General features: G+C 43.1%; 1 protein-coding gene across 1 annotated transcript in view; it reads right to left on the reverse strand.

Annotated features, from left to right (window-relative positions):
• Positions 1 to 15,000, reverse strand: part of tcf4 (transcription factor 4) — a 216,995-nt gene that overhangs the window by 152,483 nt on the left and 49,512 nt on the right. Inside the window, 1 exon segment of the mRNA XM_076986358.1 lies at positions 2,206 to 2,261. Coding sequence (XP_076842473.1) covers positions 2,206 to 2,261 — 56 coding nt within the window.

Here is a 15,000-nt window from a genome sequence, read left to right on the forward strand (position 1 = left end):
GAACATCTCACAGTGCTAACACTCAGAGAGAGTACGAACATCTCACAGTGCTAACACTCAAAGAGACTAGGAACATCTCACAGTGCTAACACTCAGAGAGAGTACGAACACCGCACAGTGCTAACACTCAGAGAGAGTATGAACATCTCACAGTGCTAACACTCAGAGAGAGTATGAACATCTCACAGTGCTAATACTCAGAGAGTAGGAACATCTCACAGTGCTAACACTCAGAGAGAGTATGAACACTGCACAGTGCTAACACTCAGAGAGAGTACAAAGACCTCACAGTGCTAACACTCAGAGAGAGTAGGAACATCTCACAGTGCTAATACTCAGAGAGTAGGAACATCTCACAGTGCTAACACTCAGAGAGAGTATGAACACTGCACAGTGCTAACACTCAGAGAGTACAAAGACCTCACAGTGCTAACACTCAGAGAGTAGGAACATCTCACAGTGCTAACACTCAGAGAGAGTATGAACATCTCACAGTGCTAACACTCAGAGAGAGTAGGAACACCGCACAGTGCTAACACTCAGAGAGAGTACGAACCAGTGCTAACACTCAGAGAGAGTACGAAACAGTGCTAACACTCAGAGAGAGTATGAACACCTCACAGTGCTAACACTCAGAGAGAGTACGAACACCTCACAGTGCTAACACTCAGATAGAGTATGAACACCGCACAGTGCTAACACTCAGTGCTTCTATCTTGCAGAGGGAAAAGCAGACCCTCCAGAAAGTCGCGATGTTGCGATTTGCAACTTCAACGCAACTTCAAGCAAACCCTGCGAATTCAGGGCGGTGTTGCAACTTCAGCCAATCACAGCAACTTTCCCGCAAATTTGACCAATCGCTGATGTCGTCTTGATGTGACGTCGATAAACTCCCGCCTTACTTCCATATATACGTTCAAGAGGAGCAGACTGAAAGCAGCATGAGCAACGAAAATAACGGCAAAAAGATCGGGAAAAGCATTATCCCGGTACACTACATTTTTTTTGTTTTCAGTGTTTTATTGTTTCACAACGATGGGTTCATACATGTATTTCCAACAAGTTTAACATTTCTAGCACCAGCCCATCCACTCCAAGTGATTTTCCATAGTCTTTTAAGAGACGGAAAGTCCAGATCCGGCCCGCGAATTGATTATCTATGGCCCCCTGGATGATATTTAATTACTATTAGAACCGGCCCCAGGCCACAGCCGCCCCGATGGTGTTTTGCACGCACAAACACTACATTCCCCACAATGCAACGGTAGCCCGCGAAGTCACTGCAGCGCACGCAAGCGGCGAGGGTCTGAGATAAAATTTATAAGTTTAAACTTTAAACTGAGATAAAGTTTAAAGTCAGAGATAAAGTTTATTTATCTCTGATCCATATCTTTGAGTTACTAGTTCACTCTGGCGCCAACCACTAGCGATCGATCTTGATATAATACTTAATTTGTGTCCATTTTACAGGCCGCCCGGTAACAACTTACGTTCGCTAACCTCACCCCCCCACGTCAACAATTAATGTTCGCCACCCCCTCCAGGTTCAAATCTCACTCCAAGCGATCTTGAAAAGTTGGAAACCCTGAATAAATAGGTAAATAGATCATTAAAATGGACTACTAAATCGAGGAAACCATACAACATTTACTCCCTATTGCAATGTACTTACAAAAAAGCAAAAACACACCGCAACTTCCATCGCAATGAGAGAGAGAGAGAGAGAGAGAGAGAGAGAGAGAGAGAGAGAGGGAGAAAGGTAGAGCAGCTGTAGGTGAGGTGTAGAGAGCCGGCTTACAAGGGCCCTCCACTCAGACAGACACATACAGATAGACACATAAAGGCAGACAGACAGACAAATATGAACAGACAGACACAGACAGTCAGACATACACATATAGACAGACAGACACATATAGACAGATACATATATGCAGACAGACAGACAAATATAGACAGACAGACACACAGACAGTCAGACATACACATATAGACAGACAGACACATATAGACAGACACATACAGTCAGACATGACACATTGTATAGACAGACAGACACATATAGTCAGACAGACACATAGACAGGCAGACAGACACATATAGACAGACACACACACAGACAGTCAGACATACACATACAGTCAGATAGACACATACTGTATAGACAGACAGACACATATAGACAGACAGACAGGTGCTGGGTACCTTTGTAATTCGGCCGCTGATGCCCCAGGACGCTGAGCTCACTCTGTCCTCCACAGCTGCATGGGAAGAAGGAAATGAAATCCCTTAAGCAACAAACAATGATTGTAGTGAGTGTAGTGAATGTAGTGAATGAGTGTAGTGAGTGTAGTTAGTCTAGTGAGTGAGTGTAGTGTGTGTAGTAGTTCAGCTTCAAGTTTAATTCTTTTGAACATCTCACCCTCACTGTATCAAATTTACCAACCAACAAAGCGTCACAGTCGTTTATGTTAATTACTATTTACCGCCCCCCTGGTTCATACTCTGAGTTCTTACAGGAGTTTTCAGACTTCCTGTCTCATGTAGTGTTATCAGCCGATAAAGTGATTATAGTTGGTTATATAGTTGGTGACTCTTTTGGTATAAATTTTCAAGCAATTCTTGATTCAATGGGTATTACTCAGAATGTGATGCGTCCTACACATAATTGTATTCATACTTTAGACTTGGTCTTGTCATTTGGTATTAACATATCCAGTTTAGCAATTCTTCCTCAGAGTGAGGCCGTTTCTCACCAAAGCCTCATAATGTACAAGTTGTACGACGATATTCATCAGCCACCCCGCTACCAAATTAAACGAACTATAACACCCAGCACCATAGCCGCGCTCACTGATATTTTACCAGGTCTGACAAACATTGATCCACCTGTAGCTCCGGAAGGACTAGAGCGTTTCACCGAGCACGTCGAGACTTCCCTTCGTACAGCTTTAGACAAGGTTGCGCCATTACGATACAAGAGAGCCACTGAGAGAAGAATAGCGCCATGGTACAATGAGCACACGCGTAGCCTCAAACGAGCCGCGCGGATCCTGGAGCGTAAATGGTGAAATTCAAAGTTAGAAGTGTATAGACTATCATGGAAAAGCAGCCTTATTGAATATAAGCATGCCCTTCAAATGGCAAAATCCTCATACTTATCGGGAAAAACATGAAAACAATTCAGGACTCCTATTTAAAACCTATTTGTTTCTAGCCTAATGAGGAGTCATGAACAAATTAATTCACTAATCTCACTAGAGTGTAGCAGTAACAATTTTATGAAATTCGTTAATGATAAGATTGATAAAATTAGGGAAAAATCTGTCATGCTATCTCAGAGCCTGTCAACATGCAAATGTACCTTGACAGCTGTCTGGTCAGCTCTGATGCCCTGTTAGGGTCCTTCTCCCCTATTGGTCGTGAGGAGCTTATTTCACTGGTGGAATCTGCTAAGCCCTCCACAATAGGGAGGGGGAGATTCACTGATTCACATCGGTGAATCGGCACACATGTCTGCAATTTGACTGCACCGGTAGATTCAACGTGCTTCGGGTTTAATTTGCGGGCGAATTTACGGTGCATCGACTCTAGCCTTTTTGCATCGGCAAATACCATGATTAAATCGGGTGGTTTGTTTTCCAGTATCTATTCCTTATTCTAACGTATTTACAGAGGCAACATACTTTTTATTTTTATTGATTTCTTTTTTTTCGAGGCAACATAAATGCACCATCGTGTCCTCAGGTACTGATGCAAACACGCAGACGTACACAACAAAGATGAAGGGAAACGAGAGCATTAGCAAAGACAAAGATATTTAAGGCACCAAATAAGACACACAAATCAAACGTGTGGAAATATTTCGGGTTTTTTAAGCGATGTGGTCAACTTGACAAGACGCACGCAATCTGCAAACAATGCCGTGGGGCTATCAAATACGTTAGAGGCACAACAAACCTGGCGACACACATTAAAAGACAGCACGGTGTGGACATCTCTGCGGCCGCTACCTCCTTGTAAGTCTAGCAGACAGTAGTGTTGCAGATCATAATTTTCACTATGTTATTACAGTACTTTTAAAAACTGTTCATCTTATGTTTTAAACGTTTTGTATAAATATAGATGGAGAAAATAACTGAATAATTCACTTGAATAAATTAATGCTCTGTCTGAATATACTCTGAATTATGCATTTTTTTATATTATGTATTGGTTTTGCTCCATACATGCATACATCCCTTAAATTGTTGGAGAGTAAAGTAAGAATTGTGCAATTGAGTTAAGAAAACTGATGGGTTAGTCCAATACATCCTCAAACCTCAACTAACTGTATCGAATGATCATTTATCAAACCGAATCCTCATATAAGTCATATCGTTATCAAATCATTTTGAATCGCATCATATCGTGAACAGGAGTGATTTGTATTGCATTGTATCGACAAGGGGTTTCAGAATATCGCAGTTATATCGTTTCGGTGACAGTGTATCGAGATGTGTATCGAATCTACCTTAGTGTTGAAGATATACATCCTTACTCCACATGCATACTAGATGCCGTACCAATCCATCTACTTAAAGAATTACTGCATAGCAATGTAGAACCTTTGCTTACCATAATTAACTATTCTCTGAGCCTGGGATACATTCCCAGTTCATTTTCAAAATTTTAGAGAAAGTAGTTTCTTCACAACTCTCTTTCTTCTTGAAATGAAATGAAATGTGCCATATTTTGTCAATTGTGATTTTTACACCCCAATCAAAATTTGTCCTCCGGTTTTAACCCATCTGTGCAGTCAGAACACACACACACTAGTGATTACTAGGGGGCTGTGGATCACACGTGCCCAGAGCGGTGGGCAGCCCTAGCCCAGCGCCTGGGGAGCAGTTGGGGTTAGGTGCCTTGCTCAAGGGCACCTCAGTCATAGCCTGTCTGGGAATCGAACCCACGACCCTCCAGTCACAAGACCAGTTCCCTAACCACCAGGCCATGACTTCTCAACAGACAGAACATGTCTGTCTGACTGTTCTTACAGACAGAACATGTCAGAGTTATTTCAGTCTGGATTTAGACCCCATCACAGCACTGAAACGGCACTCACTAACGATCTCGTAATATCCTCTGATAAAGGACACATTTCTTTTCTCTTACTGCTAGACCTCAGTGCTGTTTTGACACCATTGATCATAATATTCTACTTAATAGGCTGGACACACTCATTGGCATAAGAGGTCAAGCACTCTCCTGGTTCAGGTCCTACCTGACAGATCGTTACCAATTTGTACTAGTAAATAACTCTGAGAATTCTAAGGTAAAATATGTTGTCCCACAAGGATCTGTACTGGACCCCATATTATTCTCATTATATATGCTACCACTGGGCACCATCATTCAAAGGTATGGTATTAGCTTCCATTGCTACGCAGACGATACTCTGTTGTATACACTCCTGATCAAAATCTTAAGACCAGCTAAAAAATTGAAGAATTTGCATTTTGCACCACTGGATCTTAAGAAGGTTGTAAGTAGAGCTTCATTCAATGCTAAAAGAAGAAATGGGACCTTTCACGTTGAGGTCCCCAACCCCTCCCTTTTGGGCGTGTGTTTATGTCGTCTGCGTCTACTCGTCTGCATCTGTGGATCTCCATGGGTGCTGGTGCGTCTTGTGCTGATTCGTCTCACCTGTGGCTCGTCTCGTCATCACGTGGGGTTGATGTGGTTTGTCTACTTAATGTGCGTTCGCGCAGTGTCCTGTGCTCGTCGTTGTTTGAGTCTGCACACTGTGTGTATGTGCAAGTGTTTTTCGTGCGCTATTTTGCACTTAATGTCTATAATAAACGTTCCGTCAGTACCAGCTGGAGTGATCTCGTGCCTCATTCTTCCAGCTGCACCGAACATCACAGAACGACGAGCCGAAGATGCCAGGCTATGCCACCCGGCCAAAGAAGGGCAAGCAACCCAGCAAGCGGCACCATGCCTCTTCCCCTGCCCAGCGCCGCAAAGCCAAGGTGTCTCTCGAGCAGTTGAAGCAGGACCCGCTGTGTGCCTACATGAGCCCCGGTGAAGGGTTTGCAGCGAGGCAGGAGGAGGACCACCCACCGCAGCACCAGCAGCTCCCGGTTTCTCTCCCCTGGCTGCTCTCCTGGCGCGTAGCTTGGTGCCTGTTTCGTATTTATCTGTTCCAGTGTTTGTGTGTCTTCCCGTATGTGTGCCAAACCCCCTTTTCCCTTTGTGCCTCTGTGTGTTAATGTACCTGTTTGTGTGTTTGTAAACGTCCCGTTAAATGTGTCTAATATGTTTTCCCCAGTCTTCCCGGGGAGGGTGTTCTAGGCTGTTCGGGGCAGACTCTCCACCGAGGGCGGTCACCTCCCAGACGCAGGACTGTGCGCGTCGGATCCGCCCATCGATGTGGGTTTGGGGCACTCGGTTCTGTTGGCACCCCAGGACGGGTAGTGCTCTTGGTGGGGGAGTCTGTCACATTGAGGTCCCCGACCCCTCCCTTTTGGGCGTGTGTTTACATCATCTGCGTCTACTCGTCTGCGTCTGTGGATCTCCGTGGGTGCGGGTGCGTCTTGTGCTGATTCATCTCACCTGTGGCTCGTCTCGTCATTACGTGGGGTTTATGTGGTTTGTCTACCTAATGCTCGTCGTCCTGTGCTCGTCGTTGTTTGAGTCTGCACGTTGTGTGTAGGTGCAAGTGTTTTTCGTGCGCTATTTTGCGCTTAATGTCTATAATAAACGTTCAGTACCAGCTGGAGTGATCTCGTGCCTCGTTCTTCCAGCTGCACCAAATATCACAGGACCAAGAGACAAAAGATTTTGAGGAGCCAATTTATTGGCTGAAATAGGCTGTTTGGCAGCTGATCAAAAGTTTATGACCATACCTCAAAAAAACCCAAAGGGCCCCTCAAAACTCAAAAATCAAAGTGTCAAAAAAGACTCAGTGATGAGTAGCTCCTCCATTCTTGTTGATCACTTCAAACAACTGTTTAGGCATGCTTGATTCCAGTGTTTCCAGGAGGCTACTGGGAACGTTGTTCCAGGTGTTGAAGATGGCTTCACAAAGGGCAACACGCAGGATGATCCAAAAGAGTGACGTTATTCTCCTGGAAAAAATTCTGTCAGGCGGGCATTGTGAATGGCAGCATTGTCCTGCTGAAAATCCCAGTCATTACCACACAGACGAGGGCCCTCAGTCATGAGGAATGCCTGCGTCAACATCTCCACATAACCAGCTGCTGTTTGATGCCCCTGTACAACCTGAAGCTTCATTGTTCCATTGAAGGAAAAAGCTCCCCAAATCATGATGGTGCCCCCTCCACTGTGCCGTGTAGAAAACATCTCAGGTGGGATCTCCTCGTCATGCCAGTATTGTTGGAAGCCATCAGGACCATCAAGGTTAAATTTTTTTCTCATCAGAGAATAAAACTTTCTTCCACCTTTCAGTGTCCCATGTTTGGTGCTCCCTTGCAAAGTCCAAACGGGCAGTTTTGTGGCGTTGAATGAGACGTGGCCTTTAAAGACATTTTTTGTTTCTGAAGCCCATCTCTCGCAGATGCCTTCTGATGGTTATTGGGCTGCAGTCAGCCCCAGTAATGGCCTTGATCTGTGTCGAGGATCGTCCCGTGTCTTTACGCACAGCTAGTTGGATCCTGCGGCTCAGCGCTGGTGAAATTTTTTTGGGTCTACCACTTGACTTTTTTGTTCCATATCACTCAGGATCTTTTTAAAAATGCAAAATTACAGTTTTACTGTGTCCAACCTTAGCAGCGATGGCACATTGTGAGAGGCCTTGCTTATGCAGCTCAACAATCCTACCACACTCAAAGTCAGTGAGTTTTTTAGCTTTTGCCATCAGGAGGTCTTGACAGAAGGAATACTTGACAAAAAATGACATGGATTCAAAATTTTTGGCAGATTTTGGCTTTTAAAGGCTGTGGTCTTAAACTTTTGATCAGCTGAAAAACACGTTTGAGTGTAAATGCAGTCTACAAGAAATTGGCTGCTGTCACGTCCAGCCCCTCCCTCCTCCCTGGTCCCGCCTAGCTCCCCGCTCCCATTCGTTCCTCCCTCTGTCACGCCCTCGTCGTTAGTCCCATACACCTGAGTCTCGTTTCACCGTCTTGTTTCTGTGTATAAAAACCCCCTAGTGTTTTACTCCTGTGTCGGTCATTCCCTGTATGTAAGTCCATCGTTGCTCCTCTGTCTTGCTTCGTATCTGTTCATGTCATTGCTCTCGTACTCCCTCTCGGTTTCGTTCCTAGTCTTCGTTTGTTGTTCACGTTTCCCCATGTTCAGCGCTTGTGTTTTCTTTGTGTATGTCTCCAGTCTTTAGTAGTCTTTTGCAGTTCCTATATCATTGTCTGTTTAGTTATAGTTAATACGGTTGTGTTACCCCTTCCTAGCCACCCCTGTATCATTGCTTCTCTTGTATTATTCTCCCCGTATGCGTATCTGGCTTCTTAGTTTGTTATGGTTTAATACTTTAACATTTCCCTGTTATTTAGCTTTCCTGTTTTGTTGGTATCTTCTCCCTATTGGTTAGCATAGCTCCCTCTGCCTTCTGTGTCGTAGTCGTGTTTGTTACTTTCTTTCATTAAAAATCCCCTAAAATCTGCACTTGCGTCATGCCTGCCCATCGAAAAATGTAACAGCTGCTCAAAATCTTTTGTCTCCTGGTCCCATTTCTTCTTTTAGCATTGAATGAAGCTCTACTTACAACCTTCTTAAGATCCAGTGGTGCAAAATGCAAATTCTTCCAATTTTTCAGCTGGTCTTAAGATTTTGATCAGGAGTGTATATCTTCTAATCCGGACAATATCACTACAACTCTCAAAATTGAGAACTGCATCCAGGACATAAAAAATTGGATGGCGTCTAATTTTCTTCAACGAAATAAGACTGAGATGCTGGGCCTAAAGCTGCTAGAAGCAATTGGGCTGATATTCCCCTTACCCCAGATGGTTTTTCAGTAACACCATAGTGACTAGTGAATGAAGTTAGTAGTGCATGCTGTCAGTAGTGAATGTAGTGAGTGGTTAATGTAGTGAGACGTTAATGTAGTGAGTGTATTGAATGTAATGAATGACATTAGTAGTGAATGTAGTGAGTGGTTAATGTACTGAGTGTAGTGAATGTAGTTAGTGGTTGAAGTAGTGAGTAGCGAATGTAGTGAGTAGTTAATGTAGTTAGTGGTTAATGTAATGAGTAGTGAATGTAGTGAGTGGTTAATGTAGTGAATTTTGTGAGTAGTTAATGTAGTGACTAGTGAGTGGGTAATGTAGTGAGTGGTGAATGTAGTGAGTGGTTAATGTAGTGCATAGTGAATGTAGTGAGTAGTGAATGTAGTGAATGTAATGAGTAGTAAATGTAGTTGTAACGATCTAGATTTGATTGTAACCGGAGACGGACACACATGCAAAGAGTCAGGGGTTTTATTTGTACACTCAATATTAATGGGGTTAGAATCCAGAGATATGTATCCAACAGACAAACTTGGAGACTCACGACTGACAGACAATCTGGAAGCACGACGACGAGATCGACGGGGCATCTTATTTGCACAGCGGTTACAAGAATCACAAACGTACAATAATAAAGAAACCCATTCTGAACAAGGCAGACTAAAGATTAACGAACAATACACGCAATAACTTAAAGAAAGGGTATAAGGAAAACACACTAATGGGTTAAGAATCAAATAACCAAACACAGGGAACCAACCAGGGCGGTACACTCAACCCGACACATTCACGACGAGTAAAACCAAAACGCAAAAAGACAATCAATACAATAAATGCAGTCTCGCAACATACAACTAATGCACAGAGAATCAACCAAACGAACTAACCCGCTGTATGTCTCAACACACATCTAATGACTCAAACTGAACTACTCACAACTAAAGGACAAAACATCACAGACAAAAACACAAGAAACAACCAATACAACGATCGGCTAAGGACGAGGGGCTGGAATTTCTAAGAAACCTTGTATCACGCCAAACACAACCAACGACCAGCAAAGACGGTATCCAAACTAAGGATTTAAATAGAAGATCTAAATGAGGAAAACGAGACACAGGTGATGAACTTACAACAGGAGGGCGGATCTAGACGGAGAAAGGAAAACCCACTAAAACAGAAGAACGAAAATCATTGACGGGGACAGGACGATGTAGTGAATGTAGTGAGTAGTTAATGTAGTGAGTGTAGTAAATGTAGTGAGTGTAGTGACTAGTGAATGTAGTGGGTGGTTAATGTAGTGAATTTAGTGAGTAGTTAATGTAGTGAGTGGTTAATGTAGTGAATGTAGTGAGTTAATGTAGTGAGTGTAGTGAGTAGTGAATGTAGTGAGTAGTGAATGTAGTGAGTGGGTAATGTAGTGAATGTAGTGAGTGTAGTAAATGTAGTGAGTGTAATGAATGTAGTGAGTGTAGTGACTAGTGAATGTAGTGTGTGGTTAATGTAGTGAATTTAGTGAGTAGTTAATGTAGTGAGTGGTTGATGTAGTGAGTGTAGTAAATGTAGTGAGTGTAGTGAGTGTAGTGACTAGTGAATGTAGTGAGTGTAGTAAATGTAGTGAGTGTAGTGACTAGTTAATGTAGTGAAGTTAGTGAGTAGTTAATGTAGTGAGTGGTTAATGTAGTGAATGTAGTGAGTGTAGTGAATGTAGTGAGTAGTGACTAGTGAATGTAGTGGGTGGTTAATGTAGTGAATTTAGTGAGTAGTTAATGTAGTGACTAGTGAATGTAGTGAGTGGTTAATGTAGTGACTAGTGAATGTAGTGAGTGGTTAATGTAGTGAATGTAGTGAGTAGTTAATGTAGTGAGTGGTTAATGTAGTGAATTTAGTGAGTAGTTAATGTAGTGACTAGTGAATGTAGTGAGTGGTTAATGTAGTGAAGGTAGTGAGTAGTTAATATAGTGCGTGGTTAATGTCGTGAATATAGTGAGTGTAGTAAATGTAGTGAGTGGTTAATGTAGTGAATGTAGTGAGTAGTGAATGTAGTGAGTGTAGTGAGTAGTGAATGTAGTGAGTGGTTAATGTAGTGAAGGTAGTGAGTAGTTAATATAGTGAGTGGTTAATGTAGTGAATATAGTGAGTGTAGTAAATGTAGTGAGTGGTTAATGTAGTGAATGTAATGAGTGGTTAATGTAGTGAGTGTAATGAGTGTAGTGACTAGTGAATGTAGTGAGTGGTTAATGTAGTGAATGTAGTGAGTGTGGTGAGTGGTTAATGTGGTGAGTGTAGTGAGTGGTTAATGTAGTGAATGTAGTGAGTGTAGTGAGTGTAGTGACTAGTGAATGTAGTGGGTGGTTAATGTAGTGAATTTAGTGAGTAGTTAATGTAGTGAGTGGTTAATGTAGTGAATGTAGTGAGTTAATGTAGTGAGTGTAGTGAGTAGTGAATGTAGTGAGTAGTTAATGTAGTGAGTGGGTAATGTAGTGAATGTAGTGACTAGTGAATGTAGTGGGTGGTTAATGTAGTGAATTTAGTGAGTAGTTAATGTAGTGAGTGGTTAATGTAGTGAATGTAGTGAGTTAATGTAGTGAGTGTAGTGAGTAGTGAATGTAGTGAGTAGTTAATGTAGTGAGTGGGTAATGTAGTGAATGTAGTGAGTGTAGTAAATGTAGTGAGTGTAATGAATGTAGTGAGTGTAGTGACTAGTGAATGTAGTGGGTGGTTAATGTAGTTAATGTAGTGAGTAGTTAATGTAGTGAGTGGTTAATGTAGTGAGTGTAGTGAGTAGTTAATGTAGTGAGTGGTTAATGTAGTGAATTTAGTGAGTAGTTAATGTAGTGACTAGTGAATGTAGTGAGTGGTTAATGTAGTGAATGTAGTGAGTAGTTAATATAGTGAGTGGTTAATGTAGTGAATGTAGTAAATGTAGTGAGTGTAGTGACTAGTGAATGTAGTGAGTGGTTAATGTAGTGAATGTAGTGAGTAGTGAATGTAGTGAGTGGTTAATGTAGTGAATGTAGTGAGTGGTTAATGTAGTGAATGTAGTGAGTGTAGTTAATGTAGTGAGTTTAGTGAATGTAGTGAGTGTAGTGAGTGGTTAATGTAGTGAATGTAGTGAGTGTAGTGAATGTAGTGAATGTAGTGAGTGGAGTGAATGTAGTGAGTGTAGTGACTAGTGAATGTAGTGAGTGGTTAATGTAGTGAATGTAGTGAGTGTAGTGAATGTAGTGAGTGTAATGAGTGTAGTGACTAGTGAATGTAGTGAGTGGTTAATGTAGTGAATGTAGTGAGTATAGTGAATGTAGTGAGTGTAATGAGTGTAGTGACTAGTGAATGTAGTGAGTGGTTAATGTAGTGAATGTAGTGAGTGTAGTGAGTGTAATGAGTGTAGTGACTAGTGAATGTAGTGAGTGGTTAATGTAGTGAGTGTAGTGAATGTAGTGAGTGGTTAATGTGGTGAGTGTAGTGAGTGGTTAATGTAGTGAATTTAGTGAGTGTAGTGAGTGTAGTGAGTGTAATGAGTGTAGTGACTAGGGAATGTAGTGAGTGGTTAATGTAGTGAGTGTAGTGAATGTAGTGAGTGTAGTGAGTGGTTAATGTAGTGAGTGTAGTGAATGTAGTGAGTGTAGTGAGTGGTTAATGTAGTGAATGTAGTGAGTGTAATGAGTGGTTAATGTAGTGAATGTAGTGAGTGTAGTGAATGTAGTGAGTGTAGTGAGTGGTTAATGTAGTGAGTGTAGTGAGTGTAGTGAGTGGTTAATGTAGTGAGTGTAGTGAATGTAGTGAGTGTAGTGAGTGGTTAATGTAGTGAATGTAGTGAATGTAGTGAATGTAGTGAGTGGTGAATGTAGTGAATGTAGTGAGTGGTTAATGTAGTGAGTGTAGTGAATGTAGTGAGTGGTTAATGTAGTGAATGTAGTGAGTGTAGTGAATGTAGTGAGTGTAGTGAGTGGTTAATGTAGTGAATGTAGTGAGTGTAGTGAATGTAGTGAGTGTAGTGAGTAGGTAATGTAGTGAGTGTAGTGAGTGGTGAATGTAGTGAGTGTAGTGAGTGGTTAATGTAGTGAATGTAGTGAGTGTAGTGAATGTAGTGAGTGTAGTGAGTGGTTAATGTAGTGAATGTAGTGAGTGTAGTGAGTGGTTAATATAGTGAATGTAGTGAATGTAGTGAGTGTAGTGAGTGGTGAATGTAGTGAGTGTAGTGAATGTAGTGAGTGGTTAATGTAGTGAATGTAGTGAGTGGTTAATGTAGTGAATGTAGTGAGTGGTTAATGTAGTGAGTGTAGTGAGTGTAGTGAGTGTAGTGAATGTAGTGAGTGTAGTGAATGTAGTGAATGTAATGAGTGGTTAATGTAGTGAATGTAGTGAGTGTAGTGAATGTAGTGAGTGTAGTGAATGTAGTGAATGTAGTGAGTGTAGTTAGTGGTTAATGTAGTGAGTGTAGTGAATGTAGTGAGTGTAGTGAGTGTAGTGAATGTAGTGAGTGTAGTGAGTGGTTAATGTAGTGAGTGTAGTGAGTGTAGTGAATGTAGTGAATGTAGTGAGTGTAGTGAGTGTAGTGAATGTAGTGAGTGTAGTGAATGTAGTGAATGTAGTGAGTGTAGTGAGTGTAGTGAGTGTAGTGAATGTAGCCCCAGTAAAGATCCAACACAGTGAAAACAACTGACATCACATGGCATTCAGGACACAGCATACATGGGCAAATGGTGACATCACAGAGCATTTAACATCATGTCTCCACAATGTATTAGTTTTCCTGCCAGCATACATGTATAATGCATAATAATAATAATGAACAACACCATGTACATAATACACAATAATTTACACACACACACACACACACACACACACACACTCGCGCACACACACACAGTCACACACACCCACATCCACACACTAAACTTGATCATTCAGGTATTTGTCTGTACATTCCATAAGAGAAACTATTACTCCAAAAACAAAAAAGGGTGGTGGTGATGGGGTGATGGAGGTGGTGGTGATGGGGTGGGGGTAATGGGGTGGTGGTTTTGGGGTGATGGAGGTGGTGGTGATGGGGTGGGGGTAATGGGGTGGTGGTTTTGGGGTGATGGAGGTGGTGGTGATGGGGTGGGGTAATGGGGGTGGTGGTTTTGGGGTGGGGGTGATGGAGGTGGTGGTGATGGGGTGGGGTAATGGGGTGGTGGTTTTGGGGTGGGGGTGATGGAGGTGATGGTGATGGGGTGGTGGTGATGGAGGTGATGGTGATGGGGTGATGGAGGTGATGGGGTGATGTAGGTGATGGTGATGTAGGTGATGGAGGTGATGGTGATGGAGGTGGAGGTGATGGGGTGGTGGTGATGGAGGTGATGGTGATGGAGGTGGAGCTGATGGTGATGGAGGTGGTGGGGAGGTGGTGATGGAGGTGGTGGTGATGGAGGTGGTGGTGATGGGGTGGTGGTGATGGAGGTGATGGTGATGGAGGTGATGGTGGTGATGGAGGTGATGGTGATGATGGGGTGATGGGGTGGTGATGGAGGTGGAGGTGATGGGGTGGTGGTGATGGAGGTGGAGGTGATGGGGTGGTGGTGATGGAGGTGATGGTGATGGAGGTGATGGTGATGATGGGGTGATGATGGGGTGATGGGTGGTGGTGATGGAGGTGGAGGTGATGGAGGTGTTGGTGATGGGGTGATGGTGATGGAGGTGATGGTGATGATGGGGTGGTGGTGATGGGGTGGTGGTGATGGAGGTGGAGGTGATGGAGGTGGAGGTGATGGAGGTGGTGGTGATGGGGTGGTGGTGATGGAGGTGATGGTGATGATGGGGTGATGGTGATGGAGGTGGAGGTGATGGGGTGGTGGTGATGGAGGTGGAGGTGATGAGGTGGTGGTGATGGAGGTGATAGTGTTGGAGGTGATGGTGATGATGGGGTGATGGGGTGGTGGTGATGGAGGTGGAGGTGATGGGGTGGTGGTGATGGAGGTGATGGTGTTGGAGGTGATGGTGATGATGGGGTGATGGGGTGGTGGTGATGGAGGTGGAGGTGATGGGG

Source organism: Brachyhypopomus gauderio, unplaced genomic scaffold, assembly GCF_052324685.1.
Source record: "Brachyhypopomus gauderio isolate BG-103 unplaced genomic scaffold, BGAUD_0.2 sc46, whole genome shotgun sequence".
In the NCBI taxonomy this organism is placed as follows: Eukaryota; Metazoa; Chordata; class Actinopteri; order Gymnotiformes; family Hypopomidae; genus Brachyhypopomus; species Brachyhypopomus gauderio.